Source organism: Perna viridis, chromosome 1, assembly GCF_037379345.1.
Source record: "Perna viridis isolate PV_CMFRI_1.1 ecotype Kerala chromosome 1, ASM3737934v1, whole genome shotgun sequence".
Taxonomy (NCBI): domain Eukaryota; kingdom Metazoa; phylum Mollusca; class Bivalvia; order Mytilida; family Mytilidae; genus Perna; species Perna viridis.
The window spans coordinates 36,017,580-36,035,944 of NC_142445.1; the positions used below are offsets into that span (position 1 = coordinate 36,017,580).

General features: G+C 31.3%; 1 protein-coding gene across 13 annotated transcripts in view; it reads right to left on the reverse strand.

Annotated features, from left to right (window-relative positions):
• The window catches only part of LOC148628555 (multiple PDZ domain protein-like), a 157,630-nt gene that overhangs the window by 103,282 nt on the left and 35,983 nt on the right, over positions 1-18,365 (reverse strand). For all 13 annotated transcript variants that reach the window (XM_088590015.1, XM_088590004.1, XM_088589983.1 and 10 more), the window contains 4 exons: positions 12,248-12,339; positions 7,407-7,542; positions 6,348-6,512; positions 4,485-4,564 (listed from right to left, as the gene is read on the reverse strand). In XM_088590015.1, the coding sequence (XP_088446141.1) occupies positions 4,485-4,564; positions 6,348-6,512; positions 7,407-7,542; positions 12,248-12,339 (473 nt within the window). The remainder of the gene's footprint in view (positions 1-4,484; positions 4,565-6,347; positions 6,513-7,406; positions 7,543-12,247; positions 12,340-18,365) is intronic.

Consider the following 18,365-nt stretch of genomic DNA (forward strand, 5'->3'; position numbering starts at 1 on the left):
CTTTGCTTTTCTATTTAATTCACAATTTTCATAAATAAAATAGATCATCAAGTCAATTACATTTCAGGTCTGGGAGTTGAAAGCATTATATCCATAAGTAACATGAGTGCAAAAAAAAGGATTAAAAACAGGAAACCAAGATTGCATCATAATTTAAAAGTTTTATTAAATATTTCCAGGCAGTCTCAAGTTTGTGATAAAAAAAAAAATGTACAGTTGCCATCAAATAACAGAAAACATGATTGAAGAGAAAATCTCAAGTTTCAAATTCCAACAGAACACCTGTCATTGGATGATTTGTAATGTGTAAATTGATTCTTATATTCCAATCACTCTCAAGGTCATGTAACTAAACCTGCATGGTAGCCTTCAAATAATGGAAAACATGGTTTTCATCCTAGTGGGGTTGTTGTCTCCTTGACATATTCATCATATCCATTCTTGCTATATTTAAAAGAAAATTCTCAGGTTTCACAATTGAACAGAAAATCTGCCACTACCATATCAGTTAAATAGATGTCTAAAAAATTTAATCTATCTCAATGCCATGCTAAAATACTTCATTGTAAATAGCACCCCATTAAGAAAGGGAAAACAGGTTTTAAAGGCAAAATGTAAAATTATGGAATTCAACTCAGATAAATGGATGTCCAAAAAAATTCAATCCATTATCAAGGTCATGCTTAAATACTGCTTTAATAGTAGATAGCAGTCCTGTAGGATTTAAATGGAAGTCTAAAGTTACGGAATCCAAGAGAGACCTGGCCTTCCATCATGAGATAAATGGATCATTGTCTAAATTCCAATCAATGTTACAAGGTCAACTGATTCTACATGGTATGCTATCTGATTCTATTTCCTGCCATTCATCAAAAATGGATCATAATTTATTTAAAATCAATACTATCATAACTCCACTGTATAACTATTTTACCAACATTCCATAAAATACATATTTTACCATGGGGAATAATAAAACAATCTACTTTTCTGACAAAACCCAATTTTTCTCTAGTTTAATCTCCTTTATTGATATCTCTAGATACAACTTACTTCCAAAATATAGCCAGATAAAAAATTTATATTTTCGAAAGCAAATATACTGTATAAAAGCTGTAATTTGTATAGTCTAGATGAAACTATTAGGTGCTTTGTTTCTGTTAAAAAATATATGTATCTTTTTTGTAGGTGTGAAGCTTAACCTGTGATAGATAAGACATTATCTCCTATAGGACACAAAACACGTTTCATCATAGCTTTTTAACCAACGTCATTCAAAAGAGAAAATTGTCTTTATTCAACAAGATATGTCCAAAGCCACTCCAACATAAAATGGTTTTGTCTTACAATTCCAAATATATCAACAACAAAAAAAGAAAAAAAAAACTGTTCAATGACTTATTATGCTTGAGAAACAAATGCTCTTTACTTTGGCTACCAGTAACATAGCAACACAAGGGACATAACTGTGGAGTACATAACCAATTCTAAGTAAGACACATGTTTAATGCTTTGAGAAACAACCAATGCAGTCTCTTTAAAAACTCGAATTCAAATTACCAACTAAACAATTACGTAGATAATGAATTAGAAATTTGATGAATCAATGAATTTTACCTTACCACTGAAAACAGTAGAGAAAAGCCTTTCTACACTGAATCCCTTTTGGACAGTTGAATTTATTTAGACAGAAATTTGGGTAAGCCTAGTTCAAAATACATTAAACTGATATAAAGGGACTTTATAAAGTGTCTGCTTTAGACAGGTTAAATCAAGGTTAGGTTTTGACAGGTTTTATAGTACCTACAAAATACTTTCCTAATTCTCCTATAGAGAATAACAACAAAAAATTATGAATTATGAAATATCTTGGTATTGACTGCTATAGTATCTTCTAAAACTATTTTCCCAGCGACTGTCAAGGGGTCTGACTCCTATTATAAGGATAGTATCTCCAGACATTTAATTGCCTTCTTTGACCTTAGGCAAAACAAAGACACAGATACTGAACAGAATATCCAATGTTTGTCCATCACTAAATTTATCATGAAAATATGTCCAACATACTTTGATACATGTACCAAATGATTTACTTAATGTCAAAATCTTTAAATTTCTTCATTTTTAATAAACTCAAATAAAACAAACTTTTCAATTCTATGTCAGGTCTTTCACATTGTCAACCCACATGACATCTAACATCAGCTGTTTCTGTATCTGAGTGTGAAGGAGCAATATAAAGACATTCAGTTTTTCTCTGATACCTTTCAATGATCAACATGTTTTTGACTTTTTGAAGATGACAATGTAATTGGACTTCCTAATATATTTTATTTTTTTTAAATAAATAAATAGTTAAAAAGTTACTGGGTGTAAAGTTACAGAAGTATCTTGAACAATCTCACTTTCTTACACTCCAATTTTTTCCCATCAATTGTTATATGAATGATGACATCAAAATATCTAAATTCTCCCCAAAGAAATGGATCTAATTAGGTCTTATAATATATTTATTGAACTATACATGACTTTTTAAATAAAATATCAAGTCATGTTTTTAAAGTTCAAGCAAACATTTTTCGAGATTAATCCAAATTTGAAAACATTTCTAAAGAAATTCAAAACATTCCAAGAAACAAAAGTAAAAAGCTCAGTTATTGCATAAACTATAAATGTCAATACCATGTATGTGTGCTCTAAGTTCCCCTTTAGGTCTATCAAACATTACAGCTTTGAAAAAATAATTCAATATATTTTACAAGCAATCTATGATAGAGAAGTATGAAAATTAAAAAAAGCAAAACAAAACAAAAAAATGCTAGCATCAGAGAAACAGGCAGGAAACAGCAGCATACCAAGAACTGTGCCTAGGAAATTTGTAGGAAACCTGATTAGAGACAAATCAAGAGAAATAAGACTATAACTAATCATTACTGTCAGTCGTGCCATAACCTAATACATTCAGTTTCCATGCATAGTCAAGCACAAACTATAGAGAAGAAAACTATGAGAATGAATGACAATATTCCATTTCAACCACCAAGCAAGGAAATCCTGGTAAAATCCAATAACCACAGCTAGACTCTGGTGACATAAGACATTCAGGTACTCAATAATCAATCTCAGTGTGTCTAATTCAATATCTACTGGTAACTTTGTACAATAAATCTGCTATTATTGAATCATATCAAACAAACAGTCACAGTGAGGTGTCATCAAAATGGATCATATTTCCTCGTAGAAATTATACTTTCAATTCCTGTAGGTTTTATCATTTCAACAGTTGAAACAAGAAGAAATCCTTGATAAAAGGAAAAAAATTCTATTTAACTGAACTTGAAAAATCTGCATGCATCGTCCTGTTCTTGCCACCCCATTTGGGCCTCAAATTCTTAATCAAGATAACCTTAGATTTAGAGATTATTGAACACTACATAACATAACAGCGCCAACTTGATTAAATTATCTTAAGAATACAATATTTCTACCAGACGAGAACAAGGATTTAACACAAATGTCCATCACAGGAAGACTTACGTGGTAAAATCAGGATAAAAATAGAAGTTTTGGACACATTTTGAATTTCATTTATTCATTTTGATCCTTTAAATTACCAAATTTAGACATGCCCCAAAGATTGATTGATTGATTGATTGTAGTTTAACATCATATTGCAGATATTTCATGCATTTTAGGATGACAACGATCATACAACCCTTCTTTCTACTAGTCCGACAAACTGAGCCAGATCTTTACTGCGCTAGCTCACAGAAGCAACAGCCTGCAAGACTAACATATTTGATAACAAAAAATGAGATATGAGGAATTTTTTAACCACCAAAATAATATAAACCAAGTATTGAAAAAGTTCAAATGTGAAGCAGATGAAATAAAAAAATTCAAAATAAACAGAATAGATTGTTTATGACACTTCTGATTACTCAGTATTGCACACTACGGACGATGATGGAAAAGTACCCCATACGCTGGTTTGGTTGATTTGATGAGGTTGCATATGTGGTCGTACTAGGCATATCCACACTTGAACACATAGTTGATTTTGGACAGCACCCAAAATTGCTTACAATATATGCCCCATCTATATAAATATTTTTTTACCCAAATCTATACACTGGTTTGGCTGATATGATCTCATAAACAGGGTAACTTTATCAACAAAGATTTAACCAAAAAATCAGTGCTCTAAAATTTCAGAAAATTTTTTCTTTTCATAACAGTGTTGCATAAAATTATCTCTCCCATAGAAGAAATAAGCCAGAAAACTTCAAAAGTGACTTTCATTGGGCTAAATTTAACTTGCCACCAGTAATAGAAAATGGGAAATTTAAGGCTTTGTCTGAAATGCTCATATTTTGTATGACATTCTATATACAGATACAAACATAAGCATTGTACAGGCAATAACAACCATACTACAGGTACTCAATGCAATCTTGCAAAAATTTTTGGTAGTGCAGACATACCACAACTTCAAAATCATCTCCAATGATTGGCTCCCAGCACTGTTTAATGGCAGCCTCCACATCTGGCAGTAAATCACCAGCTGCAAAAGAAGCGTTAAAAGACAGTGACCATAATAGCAACATAAAACATGTATTAATTAAAATTGAGCAAGTACTGTCAACATTTTAATTTTCGTGGACTTTAAGACATGAGCATATTTGCAAGAATCAATTTTCATGGTTTCCAAAATGATAAGTGTTATGCAGTTAAAAAAAAACAATTTTCCGGGTACCATTTTTCACACTTTTCTTTCTACCATGAAAATAGCAAAATCAGTATGTCACAAAAATTAATGCATTTACAGTAGCTTTTTCAAAGAAGTAAGCCCTTACTTAATAAATTGTAAAAAATCCCATTTAAGAATATCTTGGAATGTTAATGTCATAGGAAAACCCTGAAAAATTCAGAAAGCTGCTCAAACTCTGAAAACCCCTTCCCCCACAAAGGGATATAACAAGCAACCATTGTTCCACTTCTCATCCTTCTTTAGAAAAAAAGACAGCCAGAGAAAATAATTTTATATGATTACTGAAATGGACATCTAAATCCACATTCTGATTATCCATGTCTTGTGTTGACAAATAGAACACAATGAAGACATGAAATAGAAACCAATCTATAGTCGTAATTATTACTGACAGCCAAGAGTATATGATATTCCCTAAAAGAATTAACCATATCTGACCCAGCTTATGAGGAATTTGGATTTATTAATGTCGAGAATGGATATTTTCTTTACAAAATCTTCAGCCAAAGTCAATTCAATATCTTCACTAAGAATATTTTTTGCATAAAAACCAATAATTTTAGAATTCATAAAATGTCAACTCGTAACTCAACCTTTTCATGTTAAAGAGAAATAGGATTTTACTACATATAATCACGCAGATCATTAAAACCAAAAAATCTAGTTCTCAACTTCCTCATTTTCTTTTAAAGCTGCTTAAGCTCAAGAGAACAGAAAGTTTATTAGCAGACATACTTGATAAAATTCTTCTCAAGATAGAATTATCTTAATGTCATCCTGTGTCATGTACTTACAGAGGAATGATTCGAATGATTTAAATAGGTTAAGAATTCTTTGACATTCTCTCCAAGTCAACGAAATGGTACTCTTTAGATGTTCCTTTTTTTCTGACCAATTCTTGCTTGGCATTAGAAACTAAATGGTACTGTTTTTTTTTTTTTTTACAAAGTCTTCTTTGGCATTGGAGACATAATGGTACTCTATTGATATTTTAATCTGACAAAGTTTGTTCAGCACTGGAAGCAAAATGGAATTTACTTGACTTTTTTTTTTCTTCTTTCCAAATCCTACTTGACATTGGAGATTAAATGGCACTCTTTTAACGTTGTTTTCTTTTTTTTTTTTCTTTTTTTCTTTTTTTTTTTTTGTAGTTAGTATCTTATTGGTCAATGTCACATGAAATTTTCCTAACATTTCTATTTATCTTATGACAAATTGCTAATCCTTCAGAAGTACCAAAATTTGACACTGTTTATTTGTGTTGTTTATTTTTATTTGTAATTTGTGTTACAAGTAGCTTGGTCTTTGTTTACTGTTGTTTGGACATTTCTGGCTGCGTTGCCACAAGTGACTTCATTCCATGCTTCAATATTTTTACTTTTTCTTACAATATCAAAACAATCAACACAACTGCAACCCTTTTCACAAAAAAACCGTAAGAGTAAAATTAGTCGTAACTTGTGACGTCACAATACTTAACTCTATTATGACATCATAACTTACGACTAATTTTACAGTTATGATTTTTTGTGTAAAGGACCGCAGATTTTTTGTTTCTTAGACTGAATCTACTTACTGAAGTCGTCATCTGAGAACATGACAGGTATATCATCTACATCAACCTGTGGAGGCTGCTGTTGCTGTGGAGGTACTTGTTGATCAAAGACAGGGGGAACCTGTTCTTGGCTCTGGATAGAACCTATACCATTGGACGGGTATGGAATATTCATGTTTGGATGAGCTAGGGGAAAAAAAGACAACACTAGGTGTATATTTTTCATTTTCCTATAAAATGAAATAATCATCTGTCACTGTCCTTTTGCTAATGACTACCTATTAGTAAGTCCAGTTTATGATACATGTACCTATAAGTATGGTTTATATTTTCAATAAATCTATTTACACCTAGCATAATACATAAGTGAAAGTGGGATTCCCAAACAATTAACATTACAAATTACAAAATTTTTGTGCACTTTTGTTTTCGGTTGATTTTTTTCCCTAAATAAAATCAAAAGCATTGCCATTTCAAACATGTTAGGCATAAACAATTGTAATTGCTTGATAAAAAAATCTGAATTTCAGTTCTATTCATTTATGGAGTAGACATGTTATTGCCTATTTAGTTGGCAAATCTGAAGAAATTTTCTGTAAATGATTGAAATCATGACATAAGGCAACCAAGTCATTTATTTAGGTATATACTGGTAATAAAAATCCTAAAGTAGACAGTATGACCCATCTTAAGATTAATAAATACAAAATTCAAGCTACATTTTCTCCATTTTTATAAGCAAAGTTATGCATATTAAGCTGTTTAAGATATTGAAGAAAACTATATTTATGTAAGAGCAAATTGTTTATGCTCAAAACATGGAACTGCCTTACATCCTTAAATATTTCAGTTCTGTCCAGTCTGTATTTATTTTCTGAAACACTTTATAGTTCATTTCTATATATTTTATGCATTTCAGGACAAGGACATTTTTTTCAATCTAACAGACCCACTTTGTACTAGTCCAACACACTGAGCAAGCTAACAGAAGCAACTAAAGGCCAGTAGGACACATTATTCTGACCAATCAATGACTTTGAAATAATCTAACAAAATGGACATAGTAGTATAATGAATTACCCAAGTATTGTTGGAGCTTTTCAAACTTTGGTCCCCTCTGGTATCGTGCAAGCTTCAGATGTACCATCTGACCAGTATTTCTCAACACTTCTACAGCTTGGTGATTAGTGAAACCTTGCAAAGACTGGTTATCAACCTAAAATGAAAAAAAGTTCTGGATATAATTTACATGACCACGACAAAAAACAATAAAGTTGATCATTTGCATTGCATAACTAACATCCACTGTGTCTATATAAACACAGTAATGATGACTTCTAAGTGATTCTTTATTGCCTATAGTATAAATGATATAATATGAAGGTCTTCCAACACGAGACTATCCATGTCTAGACTTCAAACTTGGTAACTGGTGTATTACTGCAAGGAAATCTATTTTATGGTGAAACATTTCAATTAAAAATCTATTGATACACTTTTGGAAGTACATAGCATCATTAAAGGAAAGTTCATCAAAATTTCTTTTTTATCACTCAGTTGGTAATTGATATTCTACACAGTTTAAAAAAAAGTAAATTTGTTTAGAAGCATAACCTTATTTTAGTCTGGTCGACTGACAGAGAAGCAGAGAGACAATACAAAACATAGATAGACAGACAGCACAAGTATAAACCATTCAACAGAACCAAGGAGTAATTAGGGAACCAAGATTCTAACGGAAATCAAAAGAATTTAATCCAGGGACAAAGATCAGACATGGAAAACAGACAAACACAACAAAGAACATAAAATAACTAAATAATACATACAAAGTAACAAAAGTAAATGGGCAACTCAGACTCCACTAAAAACTGGGAGCATGGACCAGGTGCATTGGTAGGGTAAGCATCCTCTGCTTTTCTAGAAGTACCCGCTGAATTGCTAAAAAAAAGTCGTCTGGAAAGATGAAAGAGGAAAGGAAAACCATGACACGTTATAAAAATCAGTTTCTATGGAGCAGATGGATACATAGTAATGATCCACAAGTTCATGATGACAACCACAAAACTTCTGTAGTGATGACTTCAATCTTGTAGCAACATAACCTTGTTCCAGAAGCCTTATTGTAAGAAGTTTGGCGTGAAATAAATAGTCTGCGCAGTTATGGCAAGCTCTGGCATAACGGACGAGTTGTGATATGCAAACTACATAAGCAGGTGCAAAAGGGGGTAATAAAAATCTTAACCTAAACATGTGAAGTTTAAATTTTTATATTTAAAAAAAAAATCACTTTAAAAAGTTCATTTTAATTAGTGAGGTGTACCCGAGTTCTTTAATTTTTGAAATATGGCAAGTTCTTAATTTTCCATCAAATTGAACCAATATTAATTGAAAAGCAGGTTAACAAAGAAAAAACTGTCATTAAAATGCACAGCTAACCAGAAATATCAAGAGCAGGTTCTCAAAGAGATTTCCACAACTAGAATTAGAACATGTAATACTATAGCGGAATCACACTGTTAGGCCTAAATAAGACGTAAATTGGAAAAAAAAAAATTCAAACTGTCCCACTGTCAGCCAAAAAGATGAGAAAGGCAAAATATGCTACTGCTCATGAATGATTTCATGAGTAAAAACAGGGAAGTGGAAACTGACTAAGTAGGAATCAATTATTAAGTATAATAAAGAATTGTGATAGGAAAAAGCAGTTAAATAGCAGAATAAAATCATTCTTGTTTGCTGCTATGCCTATGTTATCTTGTTTATTTCTGATAAACATGCTGATAATATCAAACCCTCAAATACTGGCCTCACAAATACATGTACATGGAAATTAATATGTAAAATAGGGATTATACCATCAAAACATTCCTCAACAAGATATTACAGCAATTTTTGACTCACAATGAATCAACTGATATTATAGTCAAACAATCTATGTAATTACCATACAAATACATCATATCTGGCCATGTAATTTTCATACTTGTCTCTCTGGAGTTTTCTCAAATTCGGATTTGATCATTATGTCATTAAACAAGTTATTTGTGCTAAACATTACTTAAACCTTCAGGGAGATGAGCTTCGTATTAAAAAAGGATAGAAATTTGATAAAAGTACAATAAAGTTTATGCTCCATCAAACCAGGAACCTACTATCAGCTCTCTCATCTTAGAATGCATAAAAAAATGGCTATTTCATTTCCTCATCAGAACAGACAGTTTTGAACTTTTTGCCTAATCAACAAGAAAGGAACATCAATAATTCAGACAAGTAGAAGAAACAAGTTGAGTATTGCATGAAAATGCAATTTACATAAGACTTTTAAAATTCTAACTCTGATTCTCTGTGATCAGTGTCATAGGATGGGCAATAAAAAGGCGTAAAAAAAAATGGAACAAGAATAAAGTAAAAAATCTTATATTTCAACTTGGGGAGTTATAACATTGCACAGTCATAAAGAATTTCCATTTTACAAAGTTGCTGACAAGGATCTAACATTTCAGTTAAAATCTAAGAATCTTAACAGATCACGATTTCCACATTTGAATCTTGATATTGTGTATCAACCTTAGACTTCCAGGCCAAGCATTATAGACTAAGAAATCATTCAGGAAGTTTACATTGTAACCAACGTGTATAGTAGTTTTCATGATGTATGTCACTAAATCTTCTTATGGTGTATGTCGAGGTATTCCATGGAGAGTACTGGATGTATTATTGATCGAATTTTATGGTTTGTTTGTTTGTTATTTCAGTTCATTTTTTACCTTACATTAAGTGGAATGGTTAAGGCCTTATAAAACTAGTTAAACCAGACATGAATCTGTTCACAGTAAGGAGATGTTGGTCATTTTTGTGTCTTTGTGTCATGTTTTTATTTTTAAGTTTATTCTGTAGTAGTGTCATCATTCTGCTACTGTGAATTTTATTACTTTCGTTGTCCAAGCCTACACTTGTTGTGGACCTTTTGTTGATCTCTGTAAGTTGTTGCATTTCACAATACCTGTTCTTTTTACTACCACACTGTAAAACAACAGTATGTCTAGGCAATACCCAAACCCTGCTTGAGCCATTCCTGTCAGAATAACATCATGGGACACAGAAATAGTGGACCTATGACAATCCCCCCTCCCCAACGAAAAAAAAATAGACATGATTGTACAAGGTCTACAAACAAAGCAGAAATTGGCAAAATCGGTAGTAAATATAAAGTAAAAAGAATCATAATGGTGAAAATCCTGATTTGAAATAGCAGAATTCCGCTAAAAAGCAGGGGAAAAAAATTTAAAAAAACAGAGAGAGAGAGAGAGAGAGAGAGAGTATTAAGCAATGCACATCTATATATAAAGCCTATCCTTCATATCACTTTATTCCAATGAATAGGTTACAAGATTCACAGATGGGTGGATGGACAGATGGGAGGCAATACAGAAGGACAGACCAAATAATCCCTATATTACTCCATCCCCAACCTCCACCCAAACTTGGCTGCACATTCAGAAAATATATTCAAATTACTACTGCTTAAGGTCTTTACAACAGATCACATGCAACTGGAATCCTTCACTGTGGAGGTAAATTACTATTTGAACAATGGGAATCTTCAAAAATTGACATTTCATACAATTATTCTCAAGTTACATAATGGAAAACCTCAAATTCTTCACTTGACACAGCTTATTATAACAACTGGTTTACCCATGAAAAGTAGAATGCCAGAAAAACAGCACTATAGTTCTAAGAAAATCATTAGTGACAAGGAACTAATACCATACTTTAAGAAAGTGAAAAAAAAGAAGATCTTTTATCTCAATGACAGTTCTCAGTCAGGAAAGGAGAGAAACAGTGAAATATTTCAATAAAAGGAAGTGTCTGTTTTAATTGGCATCCAGTGAGCAACTCCTTGACAACTGCATTAATTTCAAATAATCTTGTTTTAATGACTGTTAAGTTTTAAATCAATTGTAAAAGAAGAAAGATTGTTCTGATGGCACTTTTTGTCCTTGATTTCAAATCTATTTCAAGCTGAAAAATGTACAGAGGCAAATGTCAGTCAAGTTTTAAATTTAGAATTTACATGAGCAGTAAGTTTCATGATAACTGTAAATTCAGAAATAATTGTTGTGAATAATGTGAATATATAAATTGGAATGCAGTAATTTAGAAGTTTTAAAAGTCTGAGAGCTTGATTTTCCTCAAATATGAAGTTGCCACATTTATGTAAAGCATACTGCCACTTGCACAAGAAGCTGATATTAGACAGCAAGCAAAATAGCTTACAACATATGCTACATCTACTGTATTAGTACTTTTGTTTGTGGAGCACTAATTTTTGTATTTTTCTTGGGTTTGGTAAACCAAAAAATTTAGTTCCCAATGAAATGGAAATTTCCTATTTGTTTATTTGATAGAGTTGTCAAATCCACAAATTCAAGAATCCACTAACTGATATTTTTTTCCTAAACCACAAAAATTCATACTTTCAAACAAAAGTACCTTTACAGTATATGAAACCACACACCAAATTTAAAATCAATCTATTCACTGGGAGTTGAGAATTTTATGAAAAAACAATTCTGTATCATTCCGTCTAGTGAAAAATGAAAAACGGTACCCCAAAATTGGACAAAATCCAGATGGATGGAATGGTGCACTAACATGGTGATTCTAAAATACCATTGGCTCATTCAGTGAGGTATAAATAGGGTTACCAAAGAGTAAAAGTATGGTACAAGACATAGATACAATTTTAATAGACAGAGAAGAGATGCAAACTGAATTTTAATGTTGAAATGAAAAGGATATTATTTTTATCAGCATGAGGAGAAGAATAATTGATTGCAGCTTAAAGCAGATATTTCTTGATTAATAAAGCAACACATTCAATGCTAAGTCCTACTTTTCTCTGACAAAATTACCTGTATAATTTGGTCATTAACTTGTATTCTTCCATCTAATGCTGCTGCACTGCCTTCAGAAACACTCTTTACAAATATACCGCATAAATCATCTGAAAAAAAAGATAACACTGATTAATAATAGGATATTTTTTCACTTAAAACTTCTTCACCTATCATATAAAATGATTTTTTGGTTAAGATCTGGCCTTGACATTAAGGACCAAACTGCTGATTAATATTTGAGCATTTCTGGCAGTGAGAAGAAGCATGTGAATCACAGCAATGTTTTATTCATGCTTCAACATTAGCAAGGACCAGTTTGCTCTTCAGGTATCACTAGAACTGTGCTTTGCAGTGCTGCAACTTTGCCATATGAAATTAATTTTGGTTAAAATGATGTGATTTTTCAACCTTGGCAGTTGGCTACTTGCTATCTCAAATTAATTGGAAGAGCAATGACTGGTCACCTATAGCAGAGGTTTCTGACTTAATTTTTTTATCTTATATTCCACACTTGCAAATGATCTGAAGTATATTATTGAATATGTCAAGGGCTTATAACTGCTTAACTATAAATGTTTCAAAAATTAATTTATTAAATAAAATTAAAGTCTATTCTTTTAAAAGATATGAACCTGTTTGACAGTGTCTGCCTTTTTCAAGACTTCATAGGGATATCCATAACCAGCAATAGGTACAAGTACACAATAGCAATATTTATTTTATTTCAAAAAGAAAATTTCGCTGACACAGAAGCATTCAAGAATCAAGATATAAAGGAGCAATCATTTGACTTTTTTTTTTTTTTTTTTTTTTTTTTTTGGGGGGGGGGGGGGGGGGGGGTTGGATCAAATTTCTATACTGCCTATTTACTTTGAAAAAATTTAGGCTCTGCCTTCTTTAAATTTCTTAATTTTAACACAAACAAAAAACATAAGGACAACGAAAGATCCTGCCTTTTTGTTTTATCTTATGGCATTTTATTTCTTGAAATTTCAATCCAGGCTTTTTTTTTTCAAATTCGATCCTAGTCCCAACCGACTCCCATAAAATCAAACAGTAGTTCCCTAACAATGACTAGAAGAAAAGTACGTAAGAATGCACTAAATGAACTAAATATCATTTTCTAACAAAACTTATGTTTTAGATTATGATATTCATTTCAATCAGTTCATTCTTCCCTAACTTTCTTTCAATTCTTTGTAACAAATATCAAATACATGTACATGTACTACTCTGGCCTTAAAAATATGTTTCCAGAAATAATTTTAAAGAATTTTATAATGAAACTATGCAAAAACATGTGCATGAATCAAACTGAAGGAGTTAAACACAGAGGAGGATTATAAACAAGAAGTTCATTCATAACAGAAACAAAATCTATGATCACGAAATCAGGACTAATATGGATCCAAGGCATGCACATATTATTTTCTTAATCCTGCTATTGGTATAATGTTTTGACTTGGGGAATTTTATTTTTATTTCTGATTTATTTTCCCACCAAACACACATGTGCTCCATACACTGGAGGATCAGCAGCATGACAGTATAAACAAAAATCAGTCATTTGAATTTCAAATAAAAGTGTTTTAGCAAGTATCAGATGGAATAAACAATTTTGGGGATTTTATATATACCTTTACTTGGTAAATCAGTTTCTTTCTTAATTTTAATTTAAAGTGTTTTAGCAAATATCAGATGGAATAAACAATTTATGGAATTTTATATGTTCCTTTACTAGGTAATATCAGTTTCTTTATGTTGAAAATGTTTTAATGTTCTACCTTCATTCAGTTTTACATATAAAAATAGCCACATGCATTTGGCCAAGGTCGAGTTACCTTTGACCATTGTCTGTTTTGATTGGCTGATTTACTAATTGATGGGTTTCTCAAATACAAAATAAGCAAATGATAAAAGTTAATCATGGTGGACAACAATTTAACCATGGCGCTGATTCATTAACTATGGTGGCCCGCCATGTTGAATTATGTGTATTTACAACTGACAGTAAAGACCAATATAAATTTCAAATTCAAATAAGCACAATAAAACATCTTTTAGTCCAAATCTTTTCCCTCTATGATCCCATTATCTAGACTGTCTTTGACGCAAAGAATACAAATGGTTAATATTCCAAGGACTTGTGAAAATGTCTTGGCATAAAGAACAAATCTTGATCACCTTTATCCTTGACTACTATAATGAATGACAAGAAACCTAACAGATTCTCATCAAATCCAAATACAACAAATTTTGGTCGATGGTGGTACATCGTTATATCACATTTCCTCATTAAATCAACATCATGTCCAGCAGGGATTAGCACAGTAGACATCTCAGATAATCAAATTCGTAATGTCACACAACGAGCCAATCTTTTATACATAATTGTTGTTCATGTCATGTAACAGACAATCATAGGTACAGGTTAAAGACGTATGGTTATGATGGGTTAGCTTGTTAAAACTTATATCAAAGACATAAAGATATGACCAGATAGAATGTTTAAACTTATCCTAAACACATAATGGTTATGACCAGTTAGCTTGTTAAAATGCATCTTAAAGACATATAGTTATGATCGGTCAGCTTGTTAAAATTTATCTTAAAGACATAAGGTTAAGACTGGTTAGCTAGTTAAAACTTTTTCAAAGACATATGATTATGACCAGTTTGCTTTACAGCTATATGATTATGACTCATAACCTTGATAAAACTTATCTTTTGGGTATAGTTCAAGACATATGATTCTTTTACCAATTAGTGTTTTGGGTATTGGTAAAAAAAAATTCGATTTTTGCTCAGTGTTTTAGTATAGATTAAAGACATAGGATTTTGACTGGTTAGCTTGTTAAAACTTATCTTTTGATCATAAATTTGAGACAAACAGCTTTGACCTGTAAGCTTATTAAAAATTATCTTTTGATTATAGGTTTAAGACATGTGGCTTTGACCGGTTAGCTTGTTAAAACTTATCTTTTGATTTTAGGTTTAAGACATATGTTTTTTTGACAAGTTCGCTTGTAACTATACAAAATGGCCTTAACACAGGAAACAAAGATGATCTACCAATACAATGTAGCTAACCAAATAAAATAGATTGCACATAAAAACTGAAGATGAGGAAAACAAGATGTCAAAAAAAAACTTAAGCACAAGCAATATGAACTCCCACAAAAAGTGACATCAGGTGCTTCGGAAGGGCAGGCATGTCTTACTCCACCAGCGGCACCCATCATATACTAATCTCTTGGGGTATAGGTTCAAGACATATGTTTGACCAGTAACTTCTCATCTAAGACAGTTATCTCTGTAGACATTATGTTAACTAACAAGATGGTAGGTTTTTTGAAAAACAAGAAAGCAGAAATTTTTTCTCACAGAAGGGTTTATGTTCCTAACAGGCATTCCTGAAATAAGACCCCAAGCTGTGCTTATATAAAACAAGAATAATATCTATCAACTGTATAAATGAACCATGTGTACTTCAACATAATTTAATCAAACATGCTTTTTCTAAAAAAAAAAAAAAAAAAGCAAGACCCATTTTTAAGGAAAAAAATCTCAAATTGAGGTGTAATTAAAATCTTTACTAATCAACCAATCACATAGCTTAAAATTGAAAATTTGAGGAAAACTCCAGGGAATTTCAAAAATATGCAATAAAAATGATACACTCTTGTTTCTAGTAATCTTATCAATGCCATAAATCCCCAAAACAAAACAAGTGTAAAACTTCCTCAGAAACTCTTGCAGAGTTATTTCCACTTAAATAACTTCAGTTTATCCCAATAGAATACATGTCTACCTGAACTGATTTATTGAATCAATGGTCCAACCTGCATACAACTATGTTGATTGGAGTGCATGTTAATTATAGAACAAACATTACACTAGGGAATTAATAAAATAAAAAAATAAAACAAAGTCACATTTCAACATGACAAAAATGGGAATAATGCATCATAACAACCAATATAATATGGTTGTCAGGACCAAAAAAGCAGTTTCAGCATAAATTGCACTGCACATGTATGACTATGTAAAAAAAAACTTGGTGAATATTTTTTATTCATTAAGATCAATGAAAAGCGATGATACTGTATATTTAATCTGTAGAATTTATTTTTCATTGCAACAACTCACTATTGTTTAACTCTATCAAAAATACCATTTTGCCAAAAAATAAATGCGACCCAAACTGACTTGTTAAAATACCAACAAAACAGACAAAACCATAGCAACAGTTATTTTCTCAAAGAAACAAGAAAAATTCTGACATTAGTCACTAACAGGTGTTTATCGAGGTTTGACAAATAATTTTGATGTCACTGAAGACCTAAGACTAGGGGACCAGCTGACATTAGAAACTTGCATAACAACAATACACAAAACATTTTTGGTCTAAAAGTATTGATCATGAAAAGAAATAGCAAGCTACAAGTATAAACCAAATGTTTAGCAATCATGTTGACGAATGCCATAATGGTGCAATCTTACTGCACCAGTACATTCAATCAATCCAATCTATTGTAAAGTACATGTAGATCTATCCAAGATTGACATTGGTGCAATAAAACAAGATTAATCTCATCAATATAGAGACCTTAAAGAAAGAAGTCCAGGGTTGATTGAACTCTGCAATAAAAGATGCAATCAGAATCAGTACAATGGTCCTGCAATCACTTATGCAAAGTTTTTTTTCTGTTGGGCCAAGAATTTCATCACCTTGGCTAGCCATCTGTCTTCATCTAAATTAAGATGATGAATGTATAAAACTTGAAAACCCTGAGAAGTTGACAGATTCAATGATTGCATTATGTTTCAAGTGCCATTCTCTGTAAGAATCAGGTAGTTGGTGGATCATGGTGAAACAAAAAACACACAAGTCCTTCCATGAAATCTTATTCAAAGTGTTATTTGAAGTGCAGAAATAATGTTCATTCCTTTTTTAAGTGTCAGTAATTTGAGATATAAATTTTATGAACTGCATTGCAGTTTCATTGTCAAAGGGAGAAAATTCTCTTTCCCCCATCATTCTGTTGTAACTTTTTCTGGATCCTTTGAGACTTATAAGATTCAATTCATCTTTAATAGACTATAAACTATGTGCCAAAAATGTCATATTTGAGTGTTTTTACTGAGCATGATTCATTACTTTTACCGAACATGATACGTTATTTTTACCGAGCATGATTCACTATTTTTTTTCAATTTTGCCTGATTCTTACAGATTACAGCACTTAAGTCCATATTCAGATCTATCACTTAAAACTGCTTTGAACTAAAGCACAGAAACTCATTCTCTCATCTTTAAATGGTTAAACTGGGTTACTGGGTTAGAAATCTTTATAAAAAAAAAAAAAAAAAAAAAAAACCTCTAATTTACATGATTTTTTTGATCTGGAGCCTTGTCCAAATTATTTTCTACGAAAAGGGAGAAACACACATGAATTAAGTAAAGCAAATAAGATATGAGTTAAAATAAATTGTTAGATCCCAAACTGCTTAGTAATGGAATAAAGCACTCCTTGAGTCTTTAAATACTGTAAAAAATTATAAATATATATAAAAAAAAATTTATATTATAGATGTTGGATTTGTTCTCAAAATGGCAAAAATTACAAACCGCTTTTAAAAAAAAATCCAAAATTTTTGAAAATTAATGTATGGAATAATTCCTCAATTTACAGTATAAACTGGCATCAATCCCAAACAGCAAAATTTTGGTAAAATTCAGAAACATTATGAATCCTAATAAGAAATACAGTTTTAAGTTTGAGTTATATAATTTTAAAAAAAGTATAAAATAGTATTCACAATTTTTTTCTAATATGAAGAAAAATAAGTTTTGGAGAGAAGCAGTGTTAAGACCAAGACAACTACTGGGTATTGTTTTCAAGGGTATTTATTCCTACAACTTAAAATCTAATTCTTTGTATAATCTTTCGCTTTGATGTATTTTGAGCATTGAATTTTTCATAAGGAAGCAGACATGGCCAAATCCCTCATTCTGAAATGCATCTTTGTTTCCTGTTTTCATGTTCTGTCTATGTATTTTGATTTTGACATACTGGATCACACTTAAGTATTTTTAATTAAAATGCCACTAGAAACTCAAAAATATGTG